The sequence below is a fragment of the Neoarius graeffei genome, chromosome 1 (assembly GCF_027579695.1).
Source record: "Neoarius graeffei isolate fNeoGra1 chromosome 1, fNeoGra1.pri, whole genome shotgun sequence".
In the NCBI taxonomy this organism is placed as follows: domain Eukaryota; kingdom Metazoa; phylum Chordata; class Actinopteri; order Siluriformes; family Ariidae; genus Neoarius; species Neoarius graeffei.
The window spans coordinates 2,480,246-2,506,744 of record NC_083569.1 but is presented as its reverse complement, the minus strand read 5'-3'; the positions used below and the strand labels follow the sequence as shown (position 1 = coordinate 2,506,744).

At 43.6% G+C, this 26,499-nt stretch overlaps 3 protein-coding genes across 4 annotated transcripts in view; 2 read left to right on the top strand and 1 right to left on the bottom strand.

Annotated features, from left to right (window-relative positions):
• Window positions 1-5,941, top strand: part of cmpk (cytidylate kinase) — a 29,657-nt gene extending 23,716 nt beyond the window's left edge. The window contains exons 5-6 of the mRNA XM_060927936.1: window positions 4,845-4,941; window positions 5,054-5,941. Coding sequence (XP_060783919.1) covers window positions 4,845-4,941; window positions 5,054-5,095 — 139 coding nt within the window. The 3' untranslated portion in view covers window positions 5,096-5,941. The remainder of the gene's footprint in view (window positions 1-4,844; window positions 4,942-5,053) is intronic.
• A 1,551-nt stretch (window positions 5,942-7,492) lies between these two features.
• Window positions 7,493-16,197, top strand: LOC132890735 (UMP-CMP kinase-like). The gene is made up of 6 exons (XM_060927910.1): window positions 7,493-7,723; window positions 13,272-13,418; window positions 13,737-13,889; window positions 14,014-14,090; window positions 14,965-15,061; window positions 15,139-16,197. The coding sequence occupies exons 1-6, from the start codon at window positions 7,649-7,651 to the stop codon at window positions 15,178-15,180; spliced, it is 591 nt and encodes a 196-aa protein (XP_060783893.1). The 5' UTR covers window positions 7,493-7,648; the 3' UTR covers window positions 15,181-16,197.
• Window positions 15,772-25,763, bottom strand: bcl6ab (BCL6A transcription repressor b). Of its 2 annotated transcripts, none has more exons than XM_060927888.1 (9): window positions 25,590-25,763; window positions 23,262-23,431; window positions 22,893-23,114; window positions 22,214-22,756; window positions 22,033-22,118; window positions 21,545-21,700; window positions 20,153-20,283; window positions 19,925-20,062; window positions 15,772-19,618 (listed from the first exon to the last, which is right to left on the bottom strand). In XM_060927888.1, exons 1-9 carry the CDS (start codon window positions 25,725-25,727, stop codon window positions 19,517-19,519), a joined length of 1,686 nt encoding a protein of 561 aa, XP_060783871.1. In that variant the 5' UTR covers window positions 25,728-25,763; the 3' UTR covers window positions 15,772-19,516. The 2 variants fall into 2 exon arrangements, with proteins under 2 accessions (XP_060783871.1, XP_060783881.1); XM_060927898.1 differs by having other exon boundaries at window positions 21,545-21,697.
• Between the last annotated feature and the right edge of the window lie 736 nt (window positions 25,764-26,499).

The following is a 26,499-nucleotide window of genomic DNA, read 5'->3' as shown; positions in this document are numbered from 1 at the left end:
ATGCATGCTGCATGTGAAAATGTAATTCTACCCCCATTCCCTGTATTAGCTTATAAAAGAAAATAGTCGGAAAAACGAGCGGATCTGAAAAAGCCATACAATCTTGCGTCACTTCGTAAATTAGTATTCATGTCCTCGCCCACCTTGGCTTGCGACCGCCCACGGGAAGAAAGTTCGGATTTAAGCTCGAGGAGAGAGAGCAGAGCCCATCTCGTCAGTAGCTAATGAAGAGGACCTAACAGCAAGTTGAAAACATGTCTGAACAAGTTCGTGCCTGGGTTATTTGTGGCAGTAACACATCATCGTTGCATTTCTTGCCCAAGATAGAAGAGCTGAAGAAGAAATGGCTGGAATTTATCTTTGGAATGCCACCAGCGAAGTGTAATGCAGCGTTAGTACTGTGTTCTGATCATTTCAACCACAGTGACTTTTCAAACTTTGGTGCCTTCAGTAGTGGTTTTGCTTCGAGGTTGTTTTTAATACCTGGATCTGTACCAAGCTGTAAGTAAAACATGAACTTTTTGTTACAAAACAGCATGTTCATATTCTCCACGTTAGCATGCATGACATGGTCACGAGCTCGGCAGGGATGAGAGTTTTCCGCTTTTTCTGAGTAAAAAACGACCTTTTTATATTACGCCAAATCCGTCGAATTTTTTTTATTAATTTCGGGGGGTTGGGGTGTGTTCCTTCATGCTGTTCAAACTTTAACTCCGATGTTTACACATTACTTGTAAGTCGCCATCTTTAGTCTCGTTTAAATCTCGTTGAATGTGATGTAAAATTCGTGTTATCTACATTGTTATTGGTCAAAACATCGATGTCGAGACCATAATAGCCAATCAAAACCGTTTTTACAAAGGCACCCACATCCGCTTGTTCTGACCCACTGGAGGTAGCGTCACAGTGCTGTTAGCCAATCAGAGGCAACACGTTTACATGTCATGAATATTAATGAGTAAGAGCTGAAATCCTGTCGTTCTCCCGCCACCCGCTCCTCCCCCAAACTAGAACAGCCTGAAACAGGAGAACCACAGCATTTTTTTTTTCTCACCAAAACTGGCTCACAGGGCATTCATTCATACTAGAGACCACCGCACAATTAATGAAAAAAACGATGCAAGGAGACCTTTAAGTGCAATTTTTAAGAGCTGTGTACACGGAGTGCAGAATTATTAGGCAAGTTGTATTTTTGAGGATTAGTTTTATTATTGAACAACAACTATGTTCTCAATCAAACAAAAAGACTCATAAATATCAAAGCTGAATATGTATGGAAGTTAGAGTGGGGTGTTTTTAGTTTTGGCCATTTTAGGAGAATATGTATGTGTTCAGGTAACTTTCACTGTGCAGAATTATTAGGCAACTTAATAAAAACCAAATATGTAGCCATTTCACTTATTTATTTTCACCAGGTACACTGATATGACAACTCCAGATTTGCAAATAAACATATCTGACATTCAAACACAAAACAAAATCAGTGACCAATATAGCCACCCTTCTTCATGAGGACACTCAAAAGCCTTCCATCCATAGATTCTGTCAATTTCTTTATCTGTTCACGACCAACATTGTGTGCAGCAGCAACCACGGCCTCCCAGACGCTGTTCAGAGAGGTGTACTGTTTTCCCTCTTTGTAGCCCTCACGTTTTATATTGGACCACAGGTTCTCTATGGGGTTTAGGTCAGGTGAACAAGGGGGCCATGTCATTATTTTTTCACCTTTCAGACCTTTACTGGCTAGCCACGCAGTGGAGTATTTGGACGCATGAGATGGAGCGTTATCCTGCATGAAAATCATGTTCTTCTTGAAAGATGCTGACTTTTTCCTATACCACTGCTTGAAGGTTTCTTCCAGGAACTGGCAGTAGGTCTGGGAGTTGAGTTTGAGTCCATCCTCAACTCAAAAAGGTCCGACAAGCTCGTCTTTGATGATACCAGCCCATAGCAGTACTCCACCTCCACCTTGCTGGCGTCTGAGTCGGAGTGGAGCTCTGTGCCCATTACTGATCCAGCCACAGGCCCATCCATCTGGCCCATCAAGAGTCACTCTCATCTCATCAGACCACAGCACCTTAGAAAAATCAGTCTTAAGATATTTCTTGGCCCAGTCTTGACGTTTTATCTTGTGTGCCTTACTCAGTGGTGGTCGTTTTTCAGCCTTCCTTACCTTGGCCATGTCCCTCAGTATTGCACACCTTGTACTCTTTGACACTCCAGGAATGTTGCAACTCTGGAATATGGCAGAACTGGATGCTAATGGCTGCTTGTTAGCTTCACGCTTGATTTTCCGCAGATCATGTGCAGTTATTTTGCGCCTTTTTTTTCCCCACACGCTTCTTTCGACCCTGTTGACTATTTGCAATGAAACGCTTGATTGTTCGGTGATCACGTTTCAACATCTTCGCAATTTCAAGAGTGCTGCATCCGTCTGCAAGACATCTCACAATTTTATACTTTTCAAAGTCTGTCGGATCTCTCTTCTGACCCATTTTGCCAGAGGAAAAGAGGTTGCCTAATAATTATGCACACCTGATATAGGGTGTTGATGTCATTAGACCACACCCCCTCTCATTACACAGATGCACAGCACCTGATATACTTAATTGGTAGTCGGCTTTCAAGCCTAAACAGCTTGGAGTGGGACAACATGCATTAAGAAGGATGTTGTGGTCAAAATACTCACTTGCCTAATAATTCTGCACTCAGTGTATTTTATTTGTTTTTGTTGAGTGGTTTTGTTTAATTATTTGTTTTTTACGTTCCACTGTTGAATTTAATAAGTTGACCTTAATTAAACTTTACTGTTCTTTGAAAGGGTGTATTTGCATGATCATTTATGATTTTACTAGTGGCATAAAATTTGTCTTGAAAAGACGTCAACAATAATATCATTTATCGCGATAATTTCTGAGACAATATATCGTCCAACAAAATTTACCATGACAGGCTGAGATTCTATGCATTCAGGGTCCTCTGTTCCCAAAGGGCCTTCGTTCCCAAAGGGCCTTTGTTCTCAAGAGTCCTCTGATCCCAAAGGACCTTCATTCTCCAACATTGGCAAAGGGCCTTCGTTCCCAAGGGTCCTCTGTCCCCAGAGGGCCTTCGTTCTCCAACATATATTTGAAAAAGGCCTACGTTTCTAAGGGTCCTCTGTCCCCAATGGGCCTTCACTCCCCGACATTGGCAAAGGGTCTTCATTCTCAAAGGCCCTTCGTTCCCAAAGGGCCCTGATTCTCCAAAATTGGCAAAGGCCCTCTGTCCCCAAAGGTCCTATTTTCCGATTGGCCCAACATTCTCAGGCACACAGTGCCAAGTCTTATATTTAGCAAGGTTGTACATTCTCAAAAGGCCTATGTTCTGTCCTTAGGGCCCTTAATATTCGTGATGTTCTCAGGCATGGTCCTAGGACCCTATGTTGTTAAGAGCCTACGTTCCCACAGGTCCGAAATGCCCAGTACACGTACGTTTTGCATGTCCTACAAACATGGACCCTGGTCACTGTCCCACTATCCATCCTTCCTAGCTTTGATGACCTCTGTATTAGCACCTCCTTTCGCTCCAGCATTTTTTTTTTCTCTCCGTGCTTCCACGGAAGGCGGTCGCATTTTTCTGCTCTCCCTCTCCCTCCTTTTTTTTTTTTCCCTGCTTGTGCTTCTGTGTCTGGTCTTGTCTGCTGTACTTTTTGAAGAGACTCTTCCTGCATTACTTTCTAAACTAAAAAAAAAGCATGGAATTGATAAACTGGTCTCCTAACGAAATTGACAGTTTTGGGTTTGGGGGAACCCGTTTGTCCTGCCGGAACATTTGCGGCTGGTTACACGATGGACGCGTGGGAGCGGTGGTGGGTCGTGTCCCTGGCGATTCTTTCTGTGGAGGACATTGAAGATATCTACCTATTCGGAACCATGATTACAGGACTTTTGCTGATTGGATTAGGCATTGCCCTGGTATATCGAGGAAATCAGACAATGGTGACAGCTGTTCAAAGCCCCACAAAGCTGCCCGATATGATTGGAGTGGTGGGCAAAGCTGTTGGCACTTGGACTGTGGACATTGAGAACTTTAACCACAAAATGGTTGTTATCTCGGAGCAGCTTTCAGCTTTGCAAGGAATACGTTTTTCGGAGATCAATTTGAATAGAATGGACAGATATGGACGAGCGGTGTGGACATGCAAAGGCTGCGTCTGGAAAGACCAAACAATTCATATCTTATCGACATTCGGCGCCCTGAGACAGCACCAACCTTGGTTCAGGCCATTGCTGAGGAAACATTTCCTCCTGAAGGTCGCTGCCGGGAGACACTCTCATTCCTCGCATTCCTTCTCTAACTCTCCGCGTTCGCCATTTTTACCCCCAGTGTGACAAGCGGGTGCGTGACCAGCGCCTTCATGGCTGCAGGAGCGGACGGCTGCTTGCTTGCGCTGGATTACCTCCTCCCCTCCCCTCAAGTCCCATGTTTAAAGTGTACCTGTGTTGTAGTTGTGCTTATGCAAAGGTTTTTTTTTTTTTTTTAAATGTTCCCACACTGTACTCCTGACAGGAGCATAGTGGGGGGTGTTCTTTTTTTTTTTTTTTTCCTTATCTCTCCTCATGTTGTGTTTCCTTTTTATCTTTATCCCTGTCTTCCTGTCCTGTCTACCCTATGTCAATTGTATGTTGTATATGTACGGACAGGTTGACGGCTAATTTCGCTGGTACTTGTGACTAGTGACAATAAAGGGTATCATCATCAATCTCATGACCTCAGTCTCCTTTTCAAAACTTCACTGCCTTTCGTTTCTGTTTGTGCATGTACATGTGTGCACTTGACCAGACGAGCTCACTGTTCCTCCACAGGATCCAGACGTACCTGCAGTCCACACGGCCGATCATCGAGCAGTATGAGAAGCAGGGAAAAGTGCGCACTATTAACGCCTCACGCACCGTCAATGAGGTGAGACTGCAGTGGGCGGAGATTTTAATAATAATGAGCACGCTAATACAGTTTCATGTTGCAGCTATTACTGCAGACCCCGAAGCTCTCTGATTTGCTGTCTTTTGTTCAGGTCTTCACCGACGTGAAGTCGGTCTTCGACAGAGAGGGTTGAACCTAAAGATTCCTGAATGAAGTTCAGTGATGTCAGCAAAGCAACACTTCATTTATTCACACATTTATCTTTTTATTCATTTAATAAGTGTATTTTTGTTTAAGAGCAAGTGTGTGTGAGAGAGAAAGGGGGACATTCTGTGACTTTATGTCCATTTACACTTAATAATGCCCACGAGGAACAATATTCATCTAGAGTGATAAAAGTAGAGCAATAGAGTCCAATTAAAGGATTTTTTTTCTTTCTTCCCATGGGAATGGTATTTCGTACTTATAGCACTCTTGGTACTCCTTCATTGAATTGGATTTGTTGTTTTATCTGTGGCCATATGGATATGAATGTGTCGTATTATGTTATTGGTATTGTTATTAGCTGTGGAAAACAGTCTGAGCAGCGATCAAAGGGGGCCAAGAACTCATAGCGCCGCTGTGGTTAAATTATATCCTCTATAAAAAGTACATTTAAAATTGTTCTTAATTTAATTTTAAGTAGGGCTGCATTATATGGACACAATATTGTACTGTGACGCTGTTGCTACAGTATTATGGCTAAAAATAATCCTGCATTATTTGGAGGAAAATTATTCATTTAAATACAGAATCTAGAGCACGTGATTGGATCACATTTTATATATATACATTACGCTTTAAAGCTCATTTACAAATAACACCACCTGTGATTTCATATTACGATTAAAAATAGCAATAAAGATTTAAATATAATGCAGCCGTGCCAGCCTGGTGTTAGCTCTCATGTTTTATCTTGTGTCTTTAAATCATGCAAAGTCACATGATCATCCAGTGTAAAAAAAAAAATTAAATTAAAACATGTCCCCTATTTCAACAAGTTGTTGTTTATTTTTATATTTGACTGGACTGTATTGGACATGAAGGTGTTCCGGGTTTGAACCTCACAGCTGATGGTTCTGGGTGGAGTTTGCATGTTCTTCCTGTGTGGGTTTCCTCTGGGTGCTCCAGTTTCCTCCCACAATTCGGAGACCTGCAGATTCAGTAAAATACCCAGCCACTGGGGTTGCGTAAGCCAGTGCGTACTTAGCACCAGTCCCAAGCCCAGATAGATTGGGGGAGGGTTGCATCAGGAAGGGCATCTGGTGTAAACACTATGCCAGGTCAAATATCCGGAACATAAATGGGGACAGGATGATCTGCTGGGGTTGTTTGGAGTTGTTTGGATTCGTATTGTTCTATAGCTCACACTGGTCTGTATAGTCACAGACTTATTCTGGTATTTGATAAAACCTCATCAGAAGGTGTTCCTGCGCCAAAGAATTTTCTAGACAAGTATGTTTTGAGCTACAATTTTCTATTAGCCTTGTAGCTTCCATGCAAACTCGAGAAGCGAATTTGTGTAAGAAGTGTAAACTCCTCTGTCCTCACGATGTCAGAAAACGTAGTTACAGCTTCATCTCGGAGCGTTACAAAGCGCTGATGCTGGAGACTCCTTCCAGAACATACAGAAAACCTCACCATATCAACAATCACGTGTTTTATTATACCCCCGCTCCGGGGGGGATGTCTGAGACATCCTTTTTCTCAGCAACCACAAATCCTAGCCACTTGGTAGCAAACTTCACCTTGGGATTCTATACCATGTATATCGTTTTCAGGTCTGTCGCACATCAACCTCCTGTTTACCGACTGAACGTATTTATGAAACATGTAGGGTGGATTTACAAAATTTTTGTAATGTTTTTCTCAGCAACTACAAATCACAACTGCTTGATATTTGGTACCGAGCTTCAGCTTGGGGTTCTATACTGTGTTTACCGTTTTCAGGTCTGTCGCACATCGACTTCCTGTTTACTGACAATGTATTTACGAAACATGTACTGTAGAGTGGATTTTGATGCTATTTCAAAATGAGAGTTTCCCAGGATGCTATGTGAAATCCCTGGGGAGAGACACTGCTCTTTACTTACTTGTTCCAGGGTTCATTATTTATTGAAGTCAACATTCATAATAAGTGTCCTATTCCTTCGATTGCTTGCGTTCTGATATAAGCGGGGGGATACATAAGTGAGCAGTAGCTCACAGTTGATCTTGTTAATCCATTTAAATGGCGTATCCACTGTACAAGTCCCAGTGAACGATCTGTTCCTATACCACAGGTGTACTCTGTAAATCTGTCTATAAATTCCCAGCTGTGCTGCTGTTACAGAGAATTAATCAACACCTTCCAATCAATCAGAGTCCAGGATTGTGATGTAGTACATTATAAAGGACGGTTAAAGCACTGCAAGAGGAAGTGTGTAATGAAATGCAACAAAGAGAATCACCACCCCCACATCTGCTGCACAAAGTATTGGCAACCACCCAGCAATATAAAGGGTTAGCGCAGAAGGGTGCCAATACTTTATGCAGCACAACAGATAGACTCAAGACTAATGTAAATGCCCTATATCATAGGTGGATCTAATAAATCGGTATACTAACCAGTAAGTGTTACAAAAAAAAAAACACGTGATTAAATTTGAGTTCACATGAACAGAAACTGAAAGTAAAAGATGCTGGAGACTTCAGAAAGATCCCAGGAATGAATGTGCAGGTTGTGTTCGCCCTGGGTGGACCCGGAGCCGGAAAAGGGACCCAGTGCTCCAAAATTGCTGAGGTAAACCATGGAAAGATACATTTTCTGTCTGTCTATTTATAAATTAAAGATAAATTGAGGGGTGGCACAGTGGTGTAGTGGTTAGCACTCTCGCCTCACAGCAAGAAGGTCCGGGTTCGAGCCCCGTGGCCGGCGAGGGTCTTTCTGTGCGGAGTTTGCATGTTCTCCCAGTGTCCGCGTGGGTTTCCTCCGGGTGCTCCGGTTTCCCCCACAGTCCAAAGACATGCAGGTTAGGTTAACTGGTGACTCTAAATTGAGCGTAGGTGTGAATGTGAGTGTGAATGGTTGTCTGTGTCTGTGTGTCAGCCCTGTGATGACCTGGCGACTTGTCCAGGGTGAACCCCGCCTTTCGCCCGTAGTCAGCTGGGATAGGCTCCAGCTTGCCTACGACCCTGTAGAAGGATAAAGCGGCTAGGGATGATGAGATGAGATAAATTGATGGAGATCTTGAAGGCATATGGAATGCCAGCAAAGAAAGATAGTGGATGATGTAGGCATATTATACCAAGACACTGAAGCACAAGTTTTAGCACCTGATGGAGATACAGAATTCTTCCAGATACTAGCAGGAGTCCTTCAAGGTGACACACTAGCTCCTTACTTGTTAAACCCTGGACTATGTACTTCATACAACAACAAGAAGAGCCTTTTCTGGCTCCGGGCGGCATGGTGGTGTAGTGGTCAGCACTGTTGCCTCACAGCAAGAAGGTTCTGGGTTCTGGGCCCAGCGGCCAGCAGGGGCCTTTCTGTGTGGAGCCTACATGTTCTCCCCATGTCTGTATGGGTTTCCTCTGGGTGCTCCGGTTTCCCCCACAGTCCAAAAGACATGCAGATTAAGTACAATGGGGCCCACTGTAATTCGTGCAAGCTGTAGTGGTTTCCCAGCCATGATGTATGTACATACAGTTGTGGTCAGAAGTTTACATGCAGTGACATGAATGTCATGGCAATATTTGGGCTTTCGGTCATTTCTTTGAACTGTTCTTTTTCTGTGGCGGAATGATTGTACAGCATCCAGCTTTAATTAAAAAAAACATGAATTTGGTGCACAAGTTTTAATTTTCTTTGGGTTTTCTGAAATCAACACAGGGTCAAAATTATACATACAGCACACCTAATATTTGGGTAAAATGTCTCTTCACAAGATTCACCTTGGCCAAAGATTTTTGTTTACCATGAACAAGCTTCTGGCAGAATTCTGGTTGGATATTTCACGACTCTTCATGGTACAGTAGAATTGGTAGAGTTCAATTAAAGTTGTTTTTGTTTTTTTTCTTGGCATGGACTTGACTTATCAGCACGGTCCATATATTTTCAACAGGGTTGCAGTCAGGACTTGTTTTAAGCTTAATGTTAGCCTGCTTTATCCTCCACAACCAGCTCTGATGCGTGTTTGGGTTCATTGCCCTGTTGTAACTTCCAAGTCATGTTCAAGTTTCTGATGGTTCATGCTGAAGAATTCTGAGGTAGTTCTCCTTCTTCATTATTCCATCCACTTTGTGCAATGAACCAGTTCCACTGGCAGCAAAACAGCCCCAGAGCATGATGAACCTACCACTACCACCAGCTGGTACAGTGTCCCTCTGTACATGGTGGCCATTGTGGTGAAACAACTCAATCTTTGTCTCATCTGACCATACAGCTTTCCTCCATAAGGCTTTTTCTTTGTCCGTGTGGTCAGCTTTGAACTTTAGTTAAGCTTGAAGGTGTCAATTTTGGAGCAGGGGGTTATTTCTTGGATAGCAGCCTCTTAGTCCATGGTGATCTGACAGTGATCCATCAGCTTCCAGTTCATGGCAGGGCTGTGCCATGGTGGTTCCCAGGTTGCTCCTGACCATCCAAACCAATTTCCTTTCAGCTAAGGGTGACAGTTTGGGTTTTCTTGAAGCAAAGTGGCTTGGCAAAGTGACTACACCTCACAATAACTTGGATACAATTGTTTGAACTGATCTTGGAATTTGCAGTTGTTTAGAAATGGCTCCAAGAGACATTCCGGAGTTGTGTACTGTATATCTGTGATCCTCTTTCTCAGATCTGCACTGAGCTCCTTGGACTTTCCCATTTTACTGTGTGTTGGTCAATCCAATGAGTGCTGTAAACAAACCCAGCTGGAGTCAATCATGATCACTAGCAGGAAGTTAAGAGACCTCGGCCTTGGCAAGATAAGAGACATTTTGGAAGTTTCAGCGCCTCTGGATTAATAATCTAAGTGAGCGTATGTAAATTTTTGACCCTGTATATATAATTTTGAGCCTGTGCTGATTTCAGAAAACCCAAAGAAAGTTAAAACTTGTGCACCAAATTCTATCCATCCAGGCTGTGCAGGGCCACAGGCAAGCTGGAGCCTATCCCAGCTGACTATGAGTGAGAGGCAGGGTACACCCTGGACAAGTTGGCAGGTCATCGCAGGGCTGACACGTAGAGACAAACAGCCATTCACACTCATGGTCAATTTAGAGCCACCAATTAGCCTAACCTGCATGCCTTTGGACTGGGGGGGGGACCCACACAGACATGGGGAGAACATGCAAGCTCCACACAGAAAGGCCTCCATCGGCCACCGGGTTTGAACTCAGAACCTTCTTCCTGTGAGGCGACAGTGCTAACCACTACACCACCCCTGCTTGGATTCAATCAAGCAAAAAAGATCTGGAAATCAGGATAGGGCAAGCTTGGCGCGCACTAAACAAAATGGATAAAGTTTGGAAGTCAAATCTTCAAAGGCATCTCAAAATAAGTTTCTTTCGTGCCACTGTAGAAAGTGCGTTGCTGTAAGGTGCTGAAAGCTGGGCACTAAGAAAGAAGATGAATGACAGGCTAGACGGTACTTATACCAGAATGCTCAGGGCTATACTTGGAGTATCATGGAAAGGCCACATCCCCAACAAAGAACTCTGTGGCAAACTGAGAAGATTGACTGGTTCATTACGAATTAGAAGATTGCGGTTCATTGGACACTGCTGGAGAAGAAAAGAAGAGATGATAAGCAAAGTGCTCATGTGGGAGCCAAAACACAGCAAACAGAAGGGAGGAAGACTATCTTTAGCACATGTGGATCAGTTGAGAAGTGAGTGAGGAACTAATGAAGATCATGGAAGACAGTAGAGAAAGTACAGTGGTGCTTGAAAGTTTGTGAACCCTTTAGAATTTTCTATATTTCTGCATAAATATGACCTAAAACATCAGATTTTCACACAAGTCCTAAAAGTAGATAAAGAGAACCCAGGTAAACAAAAGAGACAGAAATATTATACTTGGTCATTTATTTATTGAGGAAAATGATCCAATATTACATATCTGTGAGTGGCAAAAGTATGTGAACCTTTGCTTTCAGTATCTGGTGTGACTCCCTTGTGCAGCAACAACTGCAACTAAACGTTTGCGGTAACTGTTGATCAGTCCTGCACACCGGCTTGGAGGAATTTTAGCCCGTTCCTCCGTACAGAACAGCTTCAACTCTGGGATGCTGGTGGGTTTCCTCACATGAACTGCTCGCTTCAGGTCCTTCCACAACATTTCCATTGGATTAAGGTCAGGAGTTTGACTTGGCCATTCCAAAACATTCACTTTATTCTTCTTTAACCATTCTTTGGTAGAACAACCTGTGTGCTTAGGTTTGTTGTCTTGCTGCATGACCCACCTTCTCTTGAGATTCAGTTCATGGACAGATGTCCTGACATTTTCCTTTAGAATTCGCTGGTATAATTCAGAATTCATTGTTCCATCAATGATGGCAAGCTGTCCTGGCCCAGAAGCAGCAAAACAGACTCAAACCATGATACTACCACCACCATGTTTCACAGATGGGATAAGGTTCTTATGCTGGAATGCAGTGTTGTCCTTTCTCCAAACATAACGCTTCGCATTTAAACCAAAAAGTTTTATTTTGGTCTCATCCGTCCACAAAACATTTTTCCAATAGCCTTTTGGCTTGTTCACGTGATCTTTAGCAAACTGCAGATGAGCAGCAATGTTCTTTTTGGAGAGCAGTGGCTTTCTCCTTTCAACCCTGCCATGCACACCATTGTTGTTCAGTGTTCTCCTGATGGTGGACTCATGAACATTAACATTCTCACATTGGCTAGAGGTCTTCAGTTGCTTAGAAGTTACCCTGGGGTCCTTTGTGACCTCGCCAACTATTACACGCCGACTCTTGGAGTGATCTTTGTTGGTCGACCACTCCGGAGGAAGGTAACAATGGTTTTGAATTTCCTCCATTTGTACACAATCTGTCTGACTGTGGATTGGTGGAGTCCAAACTCTTTAGAGATGGTTTTGTAACCTTTTCCAGCCTGATGAGCATCAACAACGCTTTTTCTGAGCTCCTCAGAAATCTCCTTTGTTCGTGCCATGATACACTTCCACAAACATGTGTTGTGAAGATCAGACTTTGATAGATCCCTGTTCTTTAAATAAAACAGGGTGCCCACTCACACCTGATTGTCATCCCATTGATTGAAAACACCTGACTCTAATTTCACCTTCAAATTAACTGCTAATCCTCGAGGTTCACATACTTTTGCCACTCACAGATATGTAATATCGGATCCTTTTCCTCAATAAATAAATGACCAAGTATAATATTTGTGTCTCATTTGTTTAACTGGGTTCTCTTTATCTACTTTTAGGACTTGTGTGAAAATCTGATGATGTTTTCGGTCATATTTATGCAGAAATATAGAAAATTCTAAAGGGTTCACAAACTTTCAAGCACCACTGTAGTTGATGGTGTTCGAGTGCATAAGGTGGACTCTATCGATATATAATCAACTAAACTCAGAAGGAGGAAGTCTGAAGTTGGGATTATGTCATTTTCAAGCCAAGTGGGAAAAACATGGTCATAGTGTAAATAAAATGAAAAGTCGATGAAAATATGTGAAGTCACGTTTTTGATCATCTCTCACCCTGTAGCTAGTTTCTGAGCCACCTTCAGCAAAATGATTTTCTTCATCGTCGGCATTTACTCAGGTTGAGGATGTTTCCTAAGTTTCTTCATCAACGTTGTTGATATTTCCGTTTTTCATGACTCTACCTTCTGATGTTTGAGATGAATTGTTGGTCACAGAATCGGCCCTGAACCTCAGGAGATGGTCCTTGTCCCAGAAGATGTTATTGGGCTCTTTCCTTTCTTCTGGTTCTCTTTTCTTCAGCTTGTTCATGTTGAATTTGATCCACAGCACCAGCTCGTTTTCTCTGTATTCCTGCCTCCAGAACGCCACAACAGAGGATTTGCTACACAAGCCGCGCTGGTTCATGTTTAGAAAATTAGAGTCCTTCAACAAGTCAGTGCTTTCTTTCATATATTATAAGTTATTTTTTCAAGTCCCCAGTTCCAGAACCAAACCTCAGTGTACACCTGAGTTGTGCAGTCCGAGCTACATTTCTACCCACCAATGATGAGCCTCATCTGTTAAGTGCTCCCCCTGGTGGACAGGAATAAGTTTAATTTTTAAAAAAATTCTGCGTAAAAAATATGTTGAACTAAACATAAACTTTCCAAAATACAAGATATTGTTGCTTCATAGCGCTCCCTGTCTGTCTCTCTCAGCATTACGGCTACACACATCTGTCCGCCGGTGAGCTGTTGAGAAAAGAGCGCAGCAGGACAGACTCTGAGTTCAGCCACATCATCGACCGCTGCTTTAAGCGGGCAGAGTTCGCCCCAGTGGAGATCACCGTCGCCTTACTGAGAAAGGTATGTAGTTTGAGATTTTCGACTTAAACCTCGAGCTGCTGCCTGATCAACTCTTTCAGCTGGATCTCAATCTGGAACATCAACCCAGTTCCAGTTCAGAAAGCTGCTGGCCTGCGACTAAGGAACTGCTGAAGTCAGGAGATGAAGGACCACAAACTCAAGTTGTTTAAGAGCACTGGAGAGCAGCGCCTGGAAAATCCCTGTGACCTCGATAGACCGTGATATGGATGGAAAATTCATCTGCTGGGGTTTAATTTTGAAAAGCTCTTACAGGACCAAGTGCTGTAGATTGATCAAGCCGTTTTCTATCATCTCTAGGCGATGGAGGAGACCATGAAGACCAACGAGAACAAGTTCCGCTTCCTTATCGACGGCTTCCCTCCAAACGAGGATAACCTGCAAGGCTGGATGAAGCTCATGGATGGCAAAGCAGACGTCAAATTCGTCCTTTTTTTCAACTGTAGTAATGAAGTGAGTCATTTTAGAGATTATTTTATTAGACTTTTTTTTTTTTTTTTGCTGAAGTATCTATCCTGTGATGGAACATGAGTATTTAGTGACAGATCTTTATTAATATTTTGGATCTTGGTTGCAGGTTTGCATCAACAGGTGCCTAGAAAGAGGGAAGAGCAGTGGAAGGGATGATGACAACAAAGAAAGCTTGGAGAAAAGGTAATAGTTAGCAAAACTAAGTAGTTAGTAAAAGCTCCCCAGAGAAAAGTCTCCCCACGGCTCTCGTCCTGTCAAAGGCTTCCTGTCCATTTTAATCTCATCTCATTATCTCAAGCCGCTTTATTCTTCTACAGGGTCGCAGGCAAGCTGGAGCCTATCCCAGCTGACTACGGGTGAAAGCCGGGGTACACCCTGGACAAGTCGCCAGGTCATCACAGGGCTGACACATAGACACAGACAACCATTCACACCTATGGTCAATTTAGAGTCACCAGTTAACCTAACCTGCATGTCTTTGGACTGTGGGGGAAACCAGAGCACCCGGAGGAAACCCACGCGGACACGGGGAGAACATGCAAACTCCACACAGAAAGGCCCTCGCCGGCCCCGGGGCTCGAACCCGGACCTTCTTGCTGTGAGGCGACAGCGCTAACCACTACACCACCGTGCCGCCCTCCATTTTAATCCACTCTTTTATAAGTTACACAAGTTTTCCATTTCCCAGAATCCTTCACTCACCACCTCATTTAAAGGTGTGAAATTTTGCAAAGCATGACAGAGCGAGAGTGTGATCTCTGCTGTCGACAAGTCATAGAGAATAAACGTGTACGGTGTCGGCACGGCGGTGCAGTGGTTAGCATGTCGCCGCCTCACAGCAAGAAGGTGTTCGTGTTCTCCATCCAAAGACGTGTGGATTGGGTCAACTGGCTCCTCTAACATCTACCATGCTATGTATCCACCACTAGGAGGGGCTGTGACCTTCTTTACTCTGAGAAACCCATGACTGAAAGCGCACTGTGTAACGTATGTTTTTATCCGTTGATGTGTATATACTGTGTGCGTTTGACCAGACGAGCTCACTGTTCCTCCACAGGATCCAGACGTACCTGCAGTCCACACGGCCGATCATCGAGCAGTATGAGAAGCAGGGAAAAGTGCGCACTATTGATGCCTCACACACCGTCAGTGAGGTGAGACTGCAGTGGGCGGAGTTCACAAGGGTCTGCTATTTCTCATCACAGATATTACAGTTTGGTTTTTTGTGCAGGTCTTCGCTGAAGTGAAATCAGTCTTCGACAGAGAAGGTTGATCCTAAAGACTCTGCCCTACTGACGGCAACACGATCATTATAGCAGTGTAGAGTCAGTGTTTCCAGTGGCACATTTTCAACTGGATTTGTCTTACGGATATTACTTCCGTTTCTGGTTGAGAGTACGCTGTGCGCATTTTGGCTGCCGCTTCTCACCGGAGCTTTTTGTTTTTCCTTTCGTGTAGTTTGATGTTTGTTCGCCAGTTGTGGTGTGGCTCCAGACCCAGTTTTGGGCGTCAGCTCCCTTCAGGCCTTGGTCCACCATGGGTGACGCCTGTGCTCCTCACTATGGACCTGCAGTGAGCTCATTGCTCTTTTTAACATCGGTTACAATTAACGATTGCGTCACGATCACATTTACTTCCTAAAGGCGTGGCTACTTGTTACTGGATTATACGGTGCACTTATTTTTCCCCTCCACCTTGTTTCAGAATGTAGGTTTGCTTTTTGGAAAAAAAAAGGCTACATACTGAAATCTGTTGCTTTTTTTTTTTATCGTCACCTCAGGATATTTGTATGCTTGTGTAGAAAAGTTAGGACCAAACAATTATTATTTGGACCACAATAAATGATAAACACATAAACGCGGAGGAGGGTGTACTTTCTTTTACTCATGACTGTAAAGATTTATATCAAACACTTTTATTATAGATCAGCTCCTAAATTCATGTTAAAGTTAATGAGAAGCAACACTTCCACATTTATCAGCCCTGAACACACCTGAAACAGCTTGCAATAATAATAATAATAATAATAATAATAATCAGGATCATTTGTGGTGACTGTAGGGAAGATGAGGACTGGAGTTAATGACCCCTGATCTAGTAACAGTCCAAGTGAAGGTAACTTCCGGTTCTTTGCAGTGAGTCAGATTATTTGACTCGGTTCACCAATGAATGAGTCGGTTCCCAAATGATTCAATGCTATGATTTTCAAACCAGCCAGTTAAATCAATCATTTAAATTCTTCAGTGAAATCTGTATCTGCCTTATGATTATTAAAATAACACTACAGGAGACTCCGCACTCTGTTTGTTAAAAACTTGAACAATGTAAACAAACAAACAAAAATAAAGGAGCTACATACTGTATATACAGACAAATAACTCACTTTCCTGGATTAATATCTTTGTAGCCTATTTACACTTAACTTTCATTTAAAAAAAACAAAAAAAAACCCCTGAATTTCAATAAGATTCCATTCGAGATGCAAACACACAATAAAACTGACTCGGAATCATTTCACTGTGACAAAAGCGACTCTGATGATTCACTGGAGGCTTTCTGGACCATTGTACTGTTCGTAATGAGTGGCTTTAGTGCGGATTGTGAACATGGATCTAAACACATCTTGTCCTCATGTAAACACTTTTAAAACAGATCTTTAGTACTGGGTTTCAACACTCAACTAAAAGAGCCGAATCAAAAGAGTCGACTCGTCTGTGATTAAGCAAAGGGAAACGACTGATCTGCTTCTTTCTTGTGCGCATTAAAAACACTCAGCAGTGTTTAAAGTCACTTTTTAAATACAAATGGTGTATTATTTGCTTAAGCTAAACTTGAACCAGCAGCCCCACACACTTAGGAAATAAAAATATTTTATTATTCCAACACCTATTATTACTTAATCAAAATACTGTACAGGAATGCTATAAAACATCTATAAATAATTTTTTGGATATATTTATGGAACTTTATAGTACCTCGTTGAACAGGTGCAAAAATAAGCGCCCTTTATAATATCACGTCATAATACAGTGGTGCTTGAAAGTTTGTGAACCCTTTAGAATTTTCTATATTTCTGCATAAATATGACCTAAAACATCATCAGATTTTCACACAAGTCCTAAAAGTAGATTGCTCATTTATTTATTGGATCATTTTCCTCAATATTACATATCTCGTCTCGTCTTCATCCGCTTATCCGGGGCCGGGTCGCGGAGGCAGCAGTCTGAGCATGGAAGCCCAAACTTCCCTTTCCCCAGACACCTCGGCCAGCTCTTCGGGAAGAACACAGAGGCTTTCCCAGGCCAGCCGAGCGACATAGTCCCTCCAGCGTGTCCTGGGGCTTCCCTGGGGCTTCCTCCCAGGGGGGGGGAGACATGCCTGGAACACCTCCCCAGGGGGGCATCCAGGAGGCATCCGAAAGAGAGATGCACAGATTACATATTTGTGAGTGGCAAAAGTATGTGAACCTCTAGGATTAGCAGTTAATTTGAAGGTGAAATTAGAGTCAGGGCAGCACGGTGGTGTAGTGGTTAGCGCCGTCACCTCACAGGAAGAAGGTCCGGGTTCAAGCCCCATGGCCGGCGAGGGCCTTTCTGTGCGGAGTTTGCATGTTCTCCCCGTGGGTTCCCCCCACAGTCCAAAGACATGCAGGTTAGGTTAACTGGTGACTCTAAATTGAGCGTAGGTGTGAATGAGAGTGTGAATGGTTGTCTGTGTCTATGTGTCAGCCCTGTGATGACCTGGCGACTTGTCCAGGGTGTACCCCGCCTTTCACCCGTAGTCAGCTGGGATAGGCTCCAGCTTGCCTGTGACCCTGTAGAACAGGATAAAGCGGCTAGAGATGAAATTAGAGTCAGGTGTTTTCAATCAATGGGATGACAATCAGGTGTGAGTGGGCACCCTGTTTTATTTAAAGAACAGGGATCTATCATAGTCTGATCTTCACAACACATGTTTGTGGAAGTGTATCATGGCACGAACAAAGGAGATTTCTGAGGACCTCAGGAAAAGCGTTGTTGATGCTCATCAGGCTGGAAAAGGTTACAAAACCATCTCTAAAGAGTTTGGACTCCACCAGTCCACAGTCAGACAGATTGTGTACAAATGGAGGAAATTCAAGACCATTGTTACCCTCCCCAGGAGTGGTCGACCAACAAAGATCACTCCAAGAGCAAGGCGTGTAATAGTCGGCAAGGTCACAAAGGACCCCAGGGTAACTTCTAAGCAACTGAAGGCCTCTCTCACATTGGCTAATGTTAATGTTCATGAGTCCACCATCAGGAGAACACTGAACAACAAATGGTGTGCACAGCAGGGTTGCAAGGAGAAAGCCACTGCTCTCCAAAAAGAACATTGCTGCTCATCTGCAGTTTGCTAAAGATCACATGGACAAGCCAGAAGGCTACTGGAAAAATGTTTTGTGGACGGATGAGACCAAAATAGAACTTTTTGGTTTAAATGAGAAGCGTTATGTTTGGAGAAAGGAAAACACTGCATTCCAGCATAAGAACCTTATCCCATCTGTGAAACATGGTGGTGGTAGTATCATGGTTTGGGCCTGTTTTGCTGCATCTGGGCCAGGACGGCTTGCCATCACGGATGGAACAATGAATTCTGAATTATACCAGCGAATTCTAAAGGAAAATGTCAAGACAACAAGTCGTTCTACCAAAGAATGGTTAAAGAAGAATAAAGTTAATGTTTTGGAATGGCCAAGTCAAAGTCCTGACCTTAATCCAATGGAAATGTTGTGGAAGGCCCTGAAGCGAGCAGTTCATGTGAGGAAACCCACCAACATCCCAGAGTTGAAGCTGTTCTGTACGGAGGAACGGGCTAAAATTCCTCCAAGCCGGTGTGCAGGACTGATCAACAGTTACCGCAAACGTTTAGTTGCAGTTATTGCTGCACAAGGGGGTCACACCAGATACTGAAAGCAAACGGTCACATACTTTTGCCACTCACAGATATGTAATATCGGATCATTTTCCTCAATAAATAAATGACCGAGTATAATATTTTTGTCTCATTTGTTTAACTGGGTTCTCTTTATCTACTTTTAGGACTTGTGTGAAAATCTGATGTTTTAGGTCATATTTATGCAGAAATATAGAAAATCCTGAAGGTTTCACAAATTTTCAAGCACCACTGTATATAAAGATTCGTTAAAACTGTTAATGTACAACTGAAGGAAAAGAAACAAAACAAAACACACCCATTAAAAGTCTGAGTAGACGACCAGTCACTTATCAAACTTGCAGTAATGTATGTAATACTGATACGTGTGCTATAAATATGAGAGACAACCCAGCATTTTAGGAATATTGTTGAAATGGATTTGTTTATACATTTGGACAAAAATTGCTTGCTAAAGCCAGGACTTCTCCGCATTCCAGTGGCAAAGAAACATCTGTTTAAGCAACAGGAGCCAGTATGAAGTGAAACTTAAACGTGACACCGTCCTAAAAACTGACTAATCAGAGCGCAGTATTTCCCAGAGTTACACAATATAGCGAATAATAATGTGAGGTTAGTTTCATGATAAGTGATTAGTAGTGGACTCAGACGTTTAAACCCCACAGTACCACTGTGTGTGTGTGAGAGAGAGAGTGTCAGCGGTTGGAGGTCTTGATGTTGGTCACAGCGCCGTGTTTCTGTCTCAGGTGCAGACGGAGCTGACTCTTGTGTCTAAAACGTAGATCACACATCTCACACTGAGGAGAGGACAGAGAATGAACAAAACATACATAAAATTAAAAAGTCAGACATTCAAGTAGTTTAAGAACGTGCTTTTTTTGGTGGCTGAACCTCAAATAAGTGCTAAATCCTTTGTAGTGCACTTAAGTTATACCCTATGCAGTGAGCACATACACTTGTTCAAATCGCTGAAGTAAAAATGGAGCTAATCGTCAGCCATGAGACGACGACTAAATAATAATAAATAAATAAATAAATAAATAATAAAACTTTATTGTAAAATGCAGCATTGTTAGTCAACGCGAGCTGTGCGTGGTGCTTACGTGGTAGGGTTTCTCCCCGGTGTGGATGCGCAGGTGACTCTTGAGCGTCTGTAGATGGCGGAAGCGCGTGTTACACACGGAGCAGCAGTACGGTTTCTCGCCCGTGTGGATCAGCACGTGGGCGCGCAGGTGAGCCACCTGGCAGATTTACAAAACGAGTCACGGGTCAGACAGCTGGAACTTCAGAACACCTAAACGGGCGAGGTTCATGCTCACACGGAGTCGTACCTGCACGAAGGCGGAGCCACACGTCTCGCACTTGTACGGTTTCTCGCCCGAGTGGATGCGCAGGTGAGTCTTCAGGTTGGCCGGCCGGTTGAACTGAGCGCCACACACACTGCAGCGGTACGGCTTCTCACCTGCCGTCACGTCAATCGTTTATTTATTTAATTTCACTTAAAACTTCAGCATAAAAACAAACAAAAAAAAATCAGAAGTGTATATTAATTTAAACTAATCAATGTGTTAATCCCTCAAATACACAAAACTGATACATTTCATTCGTAATCGTTTGGGTTCTGCCTTGTTACAAATATCAATCACTAACATGAATTAATCAATTTATTTATAAAATGTATTCATTTAATTTACAATATTCATCAATTTCATATTTTAAAAATGGACAAGTACACATTCTTCCTCTTCAGCAGAGGCGGGACCAAAATCCGCTGTCAATCATTTAACAGATGATTAAAATAAAGCCGTTAAAATATATATATAGGGTCATTCCATGTCGATTCACACACCCTCCCCAGTGACACCTCTTCAATTTGCCTGATATTTATTTTATTAGTGCCTTATGATGTCAAAAGAAAGAATCCAAAATTTTAGCTTCCTAGCTCGAACGTTTTTTGAATTTTGGCCCTTCAAAGTTTGGGTGCCACGCCCACTTTTGGGGTCCGGGAATTGTACACTTAATTTGCAAGCATTTTTGGAGGCCCATATCTTTTGTTCTAAGGGGGATATAGACCTGTAAATTGCTATATCTATGTATTCTGGCCCTGTCTATCAGATTCTGCATCTAAAAATAGCACAGGTTTACTAACTTTAGAGATATTAACCCCTTAAAAGTGGATTTTTTTTAATGACAATTTTTTTTTTGACATTTCAGGGGTCCATATCTTGGAAAGTTTTTGTGTTGATAGGGTTTAAACTGATTTATCATCATATTTGGGAACTCTACTGTGTACTTAGAGAGTTTCAGGGCACTCAGAGCTTTGGTGGGAGTACAGGAGGGCCCCAAATATGGCTTCGGGACAAAATTATCATTTGGTACGCCCTACTTCAGGCCATTAGTTGGCCATGTGGGCACATGATGACTGGAATGAGCCTTTAACCCTATCAACAGACACCTTCTATCAAATTTTTAAGCCAATAAAAACTTTGATTATCCAACTCCTTCAATATAAACTAAGCATTTGTATATGGTACTGTTTTTGCATATTTTCTGAAAAATCCGAATATAAAAAGTTAGTTTTATTTAACTATTGATTATTTAGGAACAGGCCCATTTTTAAGTCCTGGGTCTCGGCTCAGGTGAGACACAGAAACCTGAGTCCACGTGTTAGAGCTTGGTCCGGTTCTAAGGAGAGGTCATCATGGCGAGAGGGCGGGGCTTACCTGGAGAGACAGGTTTGTGGTTAGGGAGGCTGTGATTGGAGGTGAAGGAGGTTCGGAGGTCACAGTCATATGGTTTGGAGTCATGGAGACGCTGATGGTTCTCCGAGTCGTTCACCGTTTTGTGCCACTCGCCGCAGGTCAGATCCCTGCTCTCTGCTGGAGGAGAGGAACATCATGAACACAGGAAACGCCGTTACAGATTTCATTCAGGCTTTACTGGAGCGTTAACATCGCCACGCAGCGTACGGGTCCTAAACGTTAACGAAAACAACCTCCTCTTTCCATCTCCAAAAAATGCTTGAGATACAGGTGGCCACACCCCTTTCATTAAGTTGGACAAGAGAAGGGCATGTTGGCCACACCTCCTTCACTGGGCCTGACACAGAGGCCAGACCTTCACTAACAGAGATCATTCTTTAAAACAACATCTTCAAACTTGATCTCAGATTAGATCGTTTGCTGTATTAAAATTATAAAAAAAAACGAACCCATCTTGGTCTCCGCCCCCACAGAGTGAGGAGACACGGGGACAGGCGTCTGCTTCCTCGGCGTCTCGCTGCAGTTCTCCACGGATCTACAGGCACGAGGGAAAAGCTAATTAGCATTTTGCATATATGCTACACCACTAGATGGCGCTGAGCAGCCGCTATGTTACGATGGTTAACGCACCGGTTGGAATCCCGGAGTAGATTCTCGTCTCCTTCAGCAGAGTTGAGCACGATAAACTTGTACTTCTTCCAGTTGCGCACCTTCGGCGGAGACGCGGTTTCCCGGCTGCAGCCGCTCGACTCGGCTGGAGAATTCGGCTGGCAGTCCGACTTCAGAGGGCTGCGAGGATTGACCATGTGAGGGGAGTTCGCCACCTCCGCCTCCTTCTCCTCCTCTTTCACACTCTGATCCAGACACGCAGCAGCGTGGTCCAAACTCGAACGCCTGCCTCGACTTCCTCCCAGACTGGAACACGGCCCGTGACTTACAGCTAGGCTGTCTTTCGTATTTTCCCAGGAAAGCGCTTTAGCGTCTGAGGCAGAGCCTGTGGGAAAAGGGCAAGGAGGAAGGTGCCTGTAGATGTTAGTCAGGTTGCTCGTGGAAGTGCTGACTGCATAGTGCACCGCAGGAAGAGTGAGGTCACAGGGGTCAACGGGCAGGTCCTGAGGTATGTGGGCAGAGCCGGAAAGTGGTTCCTCAGGCAGCTGCTTCACACTTAAACCCCTGGGAGGGGGGAGGAAAAAAAAAAGCCATTTCATCATGAAAGAAGAGGAGGGTACATCCCAATTAAATTAAAAAGAAAAAGAGGTTCTCGGTGTGGTTTGGGACACGTCCACAGGATCTGTCAACTTGGTGTTACCTGGACTCCATGAAGCGCTGGCAGGTTTCCACCATGTGCTCCATCTGCAGGTAGACGGCCGTGTTGAGTGTGGCCATGATGAAGCGCTCCTTTAGGGTCAGGCAGGAAGTGTACATGAAATCCAGCAGGATGGCGAAGCCGTCAGGGTCGGCCTTAGCGTCCAAGCTAACCACTGCAGGGTCGGTTTTGCGAGTGTTGATGAAGATGGTGTAAAAGAAGCCACTGAGAAAAAGAGGAGGAGGAGTGTGAAGAATTACAAAATAACCCACTCAGGTCATCTAGCTACACAACTAGCCACTAGGGGGCGCATCCCAATCCACACACACACACTTCACGAGTTAAGCCACATTTTCATGATTTATAACTGACCTGCAGGCCATGAGGACGGTCTTGTGCGCGTGAAACTCTCGGCCGCCGACCCACACGGTGACGTCAGTCAGGATGTTTCGGCTGCGCAGGCGGTTGAAATTGAACAGCACGTCTCCTGCATGCCGCGTGAACTGGATGCAGCCGTCTACAGTGCTGCTCATACTAATGCTCTGCTCAAGAAAAAAAAAAAAAAACCACACAGAGTCAGTTCAGTAGAGTTCATTCACTTCACTAATACCAGATCTACTCCTCGGACCTGCCTGATCCATCCTGGTGCCCTGTGTCTGGTTGGAGTCTCATCGCATTGCTCCTGTGGAGGGCGGCCCCACGCGGACAGTTGGGGGTCGCGCCTGGAGGACGCTCTGGACTCTTACAGTGGTGCTTTTATGGCTGGGGACTGCAGTTGACTTGCTGACTTTAGGGCTGCGGTTGTCGTGAACGGTTTTGCGCTCGGGTTTCTGTCGGTGGGGGGTTTACAACATCAATGACGCTGACTTTATGTCAAGACTGTTATATAGTCATGTTATCTGTTGTTGCCTAAATGAGATGGCTCCTCTCGAGGTTTCTTCCTCATGTCGTCTGAGGGAGTTTTTCCTTGCCACCGTCGCCACAGGCCTCATCATTGGGGATAGATTAGGGACTAAATTAGCTCATGTTTTAAGTCATTTTGCGACAATGTTTATTGTTAAAAGCACTATACAAATAAACTTGACCAGCCCAGAACCGTGAGATCTGATTGGCTGAGAGCTCGAGAGGACGATATGCAGAAACTAATGAAGAAATCAGTATCGTCAAACACACAGTTTGTCATGTTATGAAAAAGCACAAAGAACCGTCACACTTCCGCTCGCGATGGGTTTGCGAATACCTGGCGACAAAACCATATCGAATGATGACAGACGTTCTCCAAGCTTCGCGAGTTGTTTCTTGTTGCGTCTCCAATGCTCGGTCTCGTGAGCGGCCAAAATCATTGCGGAAAAGGTTTCTGTATGCAAATTAAGTTCTTGCAGATGGGCTTGGGGGTGGGGGAAAAACTTCCTGAAGCGCCAAAAACGCCTGGTTTTCTTCGATGTCAGTCATCACAAAGCAGTCATGTGACCATAGCTGACACTGGAGACTCCTTCCCTTCCCTGAACATCTGTTTATTATTATTTCATACACATCCTTGTAAGCTATAGAAATGATTTAAAAAAAATAAACCTGCTGTTATAGGAAACTAATCAACACCTTCTGACCCATCAGAGTCCAGAACTGCGAGGTCAATTACAATATAAAAGTCACTGTAAATACAATTAAAAAAAAAAATAAATAGTCATGTTGTCTGTTGTTGCCCAGATGAGGATGGTGCCTCTCGAGGTTTCTTCCTTGCCACCGTCGCCACAGGCTTCATCATTGGGGATAGATTAGGGATAAAATTAGCTCATGTTTTAAGTCGTTTTACAAAAAAAAAAAAGCACAAAGAACCGTCACACTTCAGCTCGCGATGGGTTTGTGAATACCTGGCGACAAAACCGTATCGAATGATGACAGACGTTCTCCAAGCTTCGCGAGTTGTTTCTTGTTGCGTCTTCAATGCTCGGTCTCGTGAGCGGCCAAAATCATTGCGGAAAAGGTTTCTGTATGCAAATTAAGTTCTTGCAGATGGGCTTGGGGGTGGGGGAAAAACTTCCTGAAGCGCCAAAAACGCCTGGTTTTCTTCGATGTCAGTCATCACAAAGCAGTCATGTGACCATAGCTGACACTGGAGACTCCTTCCCTTCCCGGAACATCTGTTTATTATTATTTCATACACATCCTTGTAAGCTATAGAAATGATTTAAAAAAAATAAACCTGCTGTTATAGGAAACTAAATCAACACCACCTGACCCATCAGAGTCCAGAACTGTGAGGTCAATTACAATTACAATATAAAAGTCCCTGTAAATACAATTAAAAAAATATAATAATAATAATAATAATAATAATAATAAAAAATAGACAGACCTGCCTGCTGAAGTGTAATTGTATAAAAATAAAAGCCCACATGAAGCAGAGCTGCACTCTCACTGCTCACTTTTACCTCAGGCTTATAAAAGGGAAGCAGACCTTTATTAGGAATTGTTGTTGTTGTGGATTTTACTGAGTTTATGGTCATTTTAAAAACCTAATCTTCTCAGAAACAGGAATAGAAATAAAGCCAAATAACAAGTCGCTTTGAAAGAAAAGTATAATTATTTAAACACATAAAAATACCAGTGTGATTAAAATAAAAGCATTAAAAAAATGTTACAGCGCGTGTAAAAACTATTAATAATAATCTTACTATCAAAGAACAGATTTAAAGTCACCTGGTGTGTTTTTCTTAGAATGCCGTCCCTCAGCACTTCCTGGAATCTCAACTTCTGTGAAGCCTCAGCTCGCACTTCTCGGAATTCCACCAGCGGACTGAACCACTCTGACACCGTGTAGGGGTGCGTGAATCTCATCCCTCCTCACGCTGCGTTCATTCTCAATCGCTTTAATAGCCGCGCGTCGGCTTTACACATTAAAAACCTCGCGTTTTAAAGCCTTGTGCGTTTTTTCCAGTTTTTATTCCACATACTGAACCGTTTCGGACTCGATCTGGCTTAGCCCCTCCCTCCGTGTCTTCCTCGGTGATGTGTTCCTCCAGGCAACGCAATCAAGATCATTACGCAATCGTTATTTTTTACGGTCGCAGATTCGTCAGTTGTGCCTCGCGGCCATAACGAGAACGAAAGTGCTGGAGTGCATTTCTCTTTTCTTTTCTTTTTTAAAATAAAATTTGGACACCCTTAATGAAAATAGTTCAAATGATGGTGGTGTAGTGGTTAGCGCTGTCGCCTCACAGCAAGAAGGTCCGGGGTTCGAGCCCCGTGGCCGGCGAGGGCCTTTCTGTGCGGAGTTTGCATGTTGTCCGCGTGGGTTTCCTCCGGGTGCTCCAGTTTCCCCCACAGTCCAAAGACATGCAGGTTAGGTTAACTGGTGACTCTAAATTGAGCGTAGGTGTGAATGGTTGTCTGTGTCTATGTGTCAGCCCTGTGATGACCTGGCGACTTGTCCAGCGTGTACCCCGCCTTTCGCCTGTAGTCAGCTGGGATAGGATCCAGCTCGCCGGCGACCCTGTAGAACAGGATAAAGCTGAGATCATTTACAGGGCCCGAAGTAAAAATTTGTGCACCTTGTATGGTTAGTACTTGGGTGGCACGGTCGCCTCACAGCAAGAAGGTTCCGGGTTCG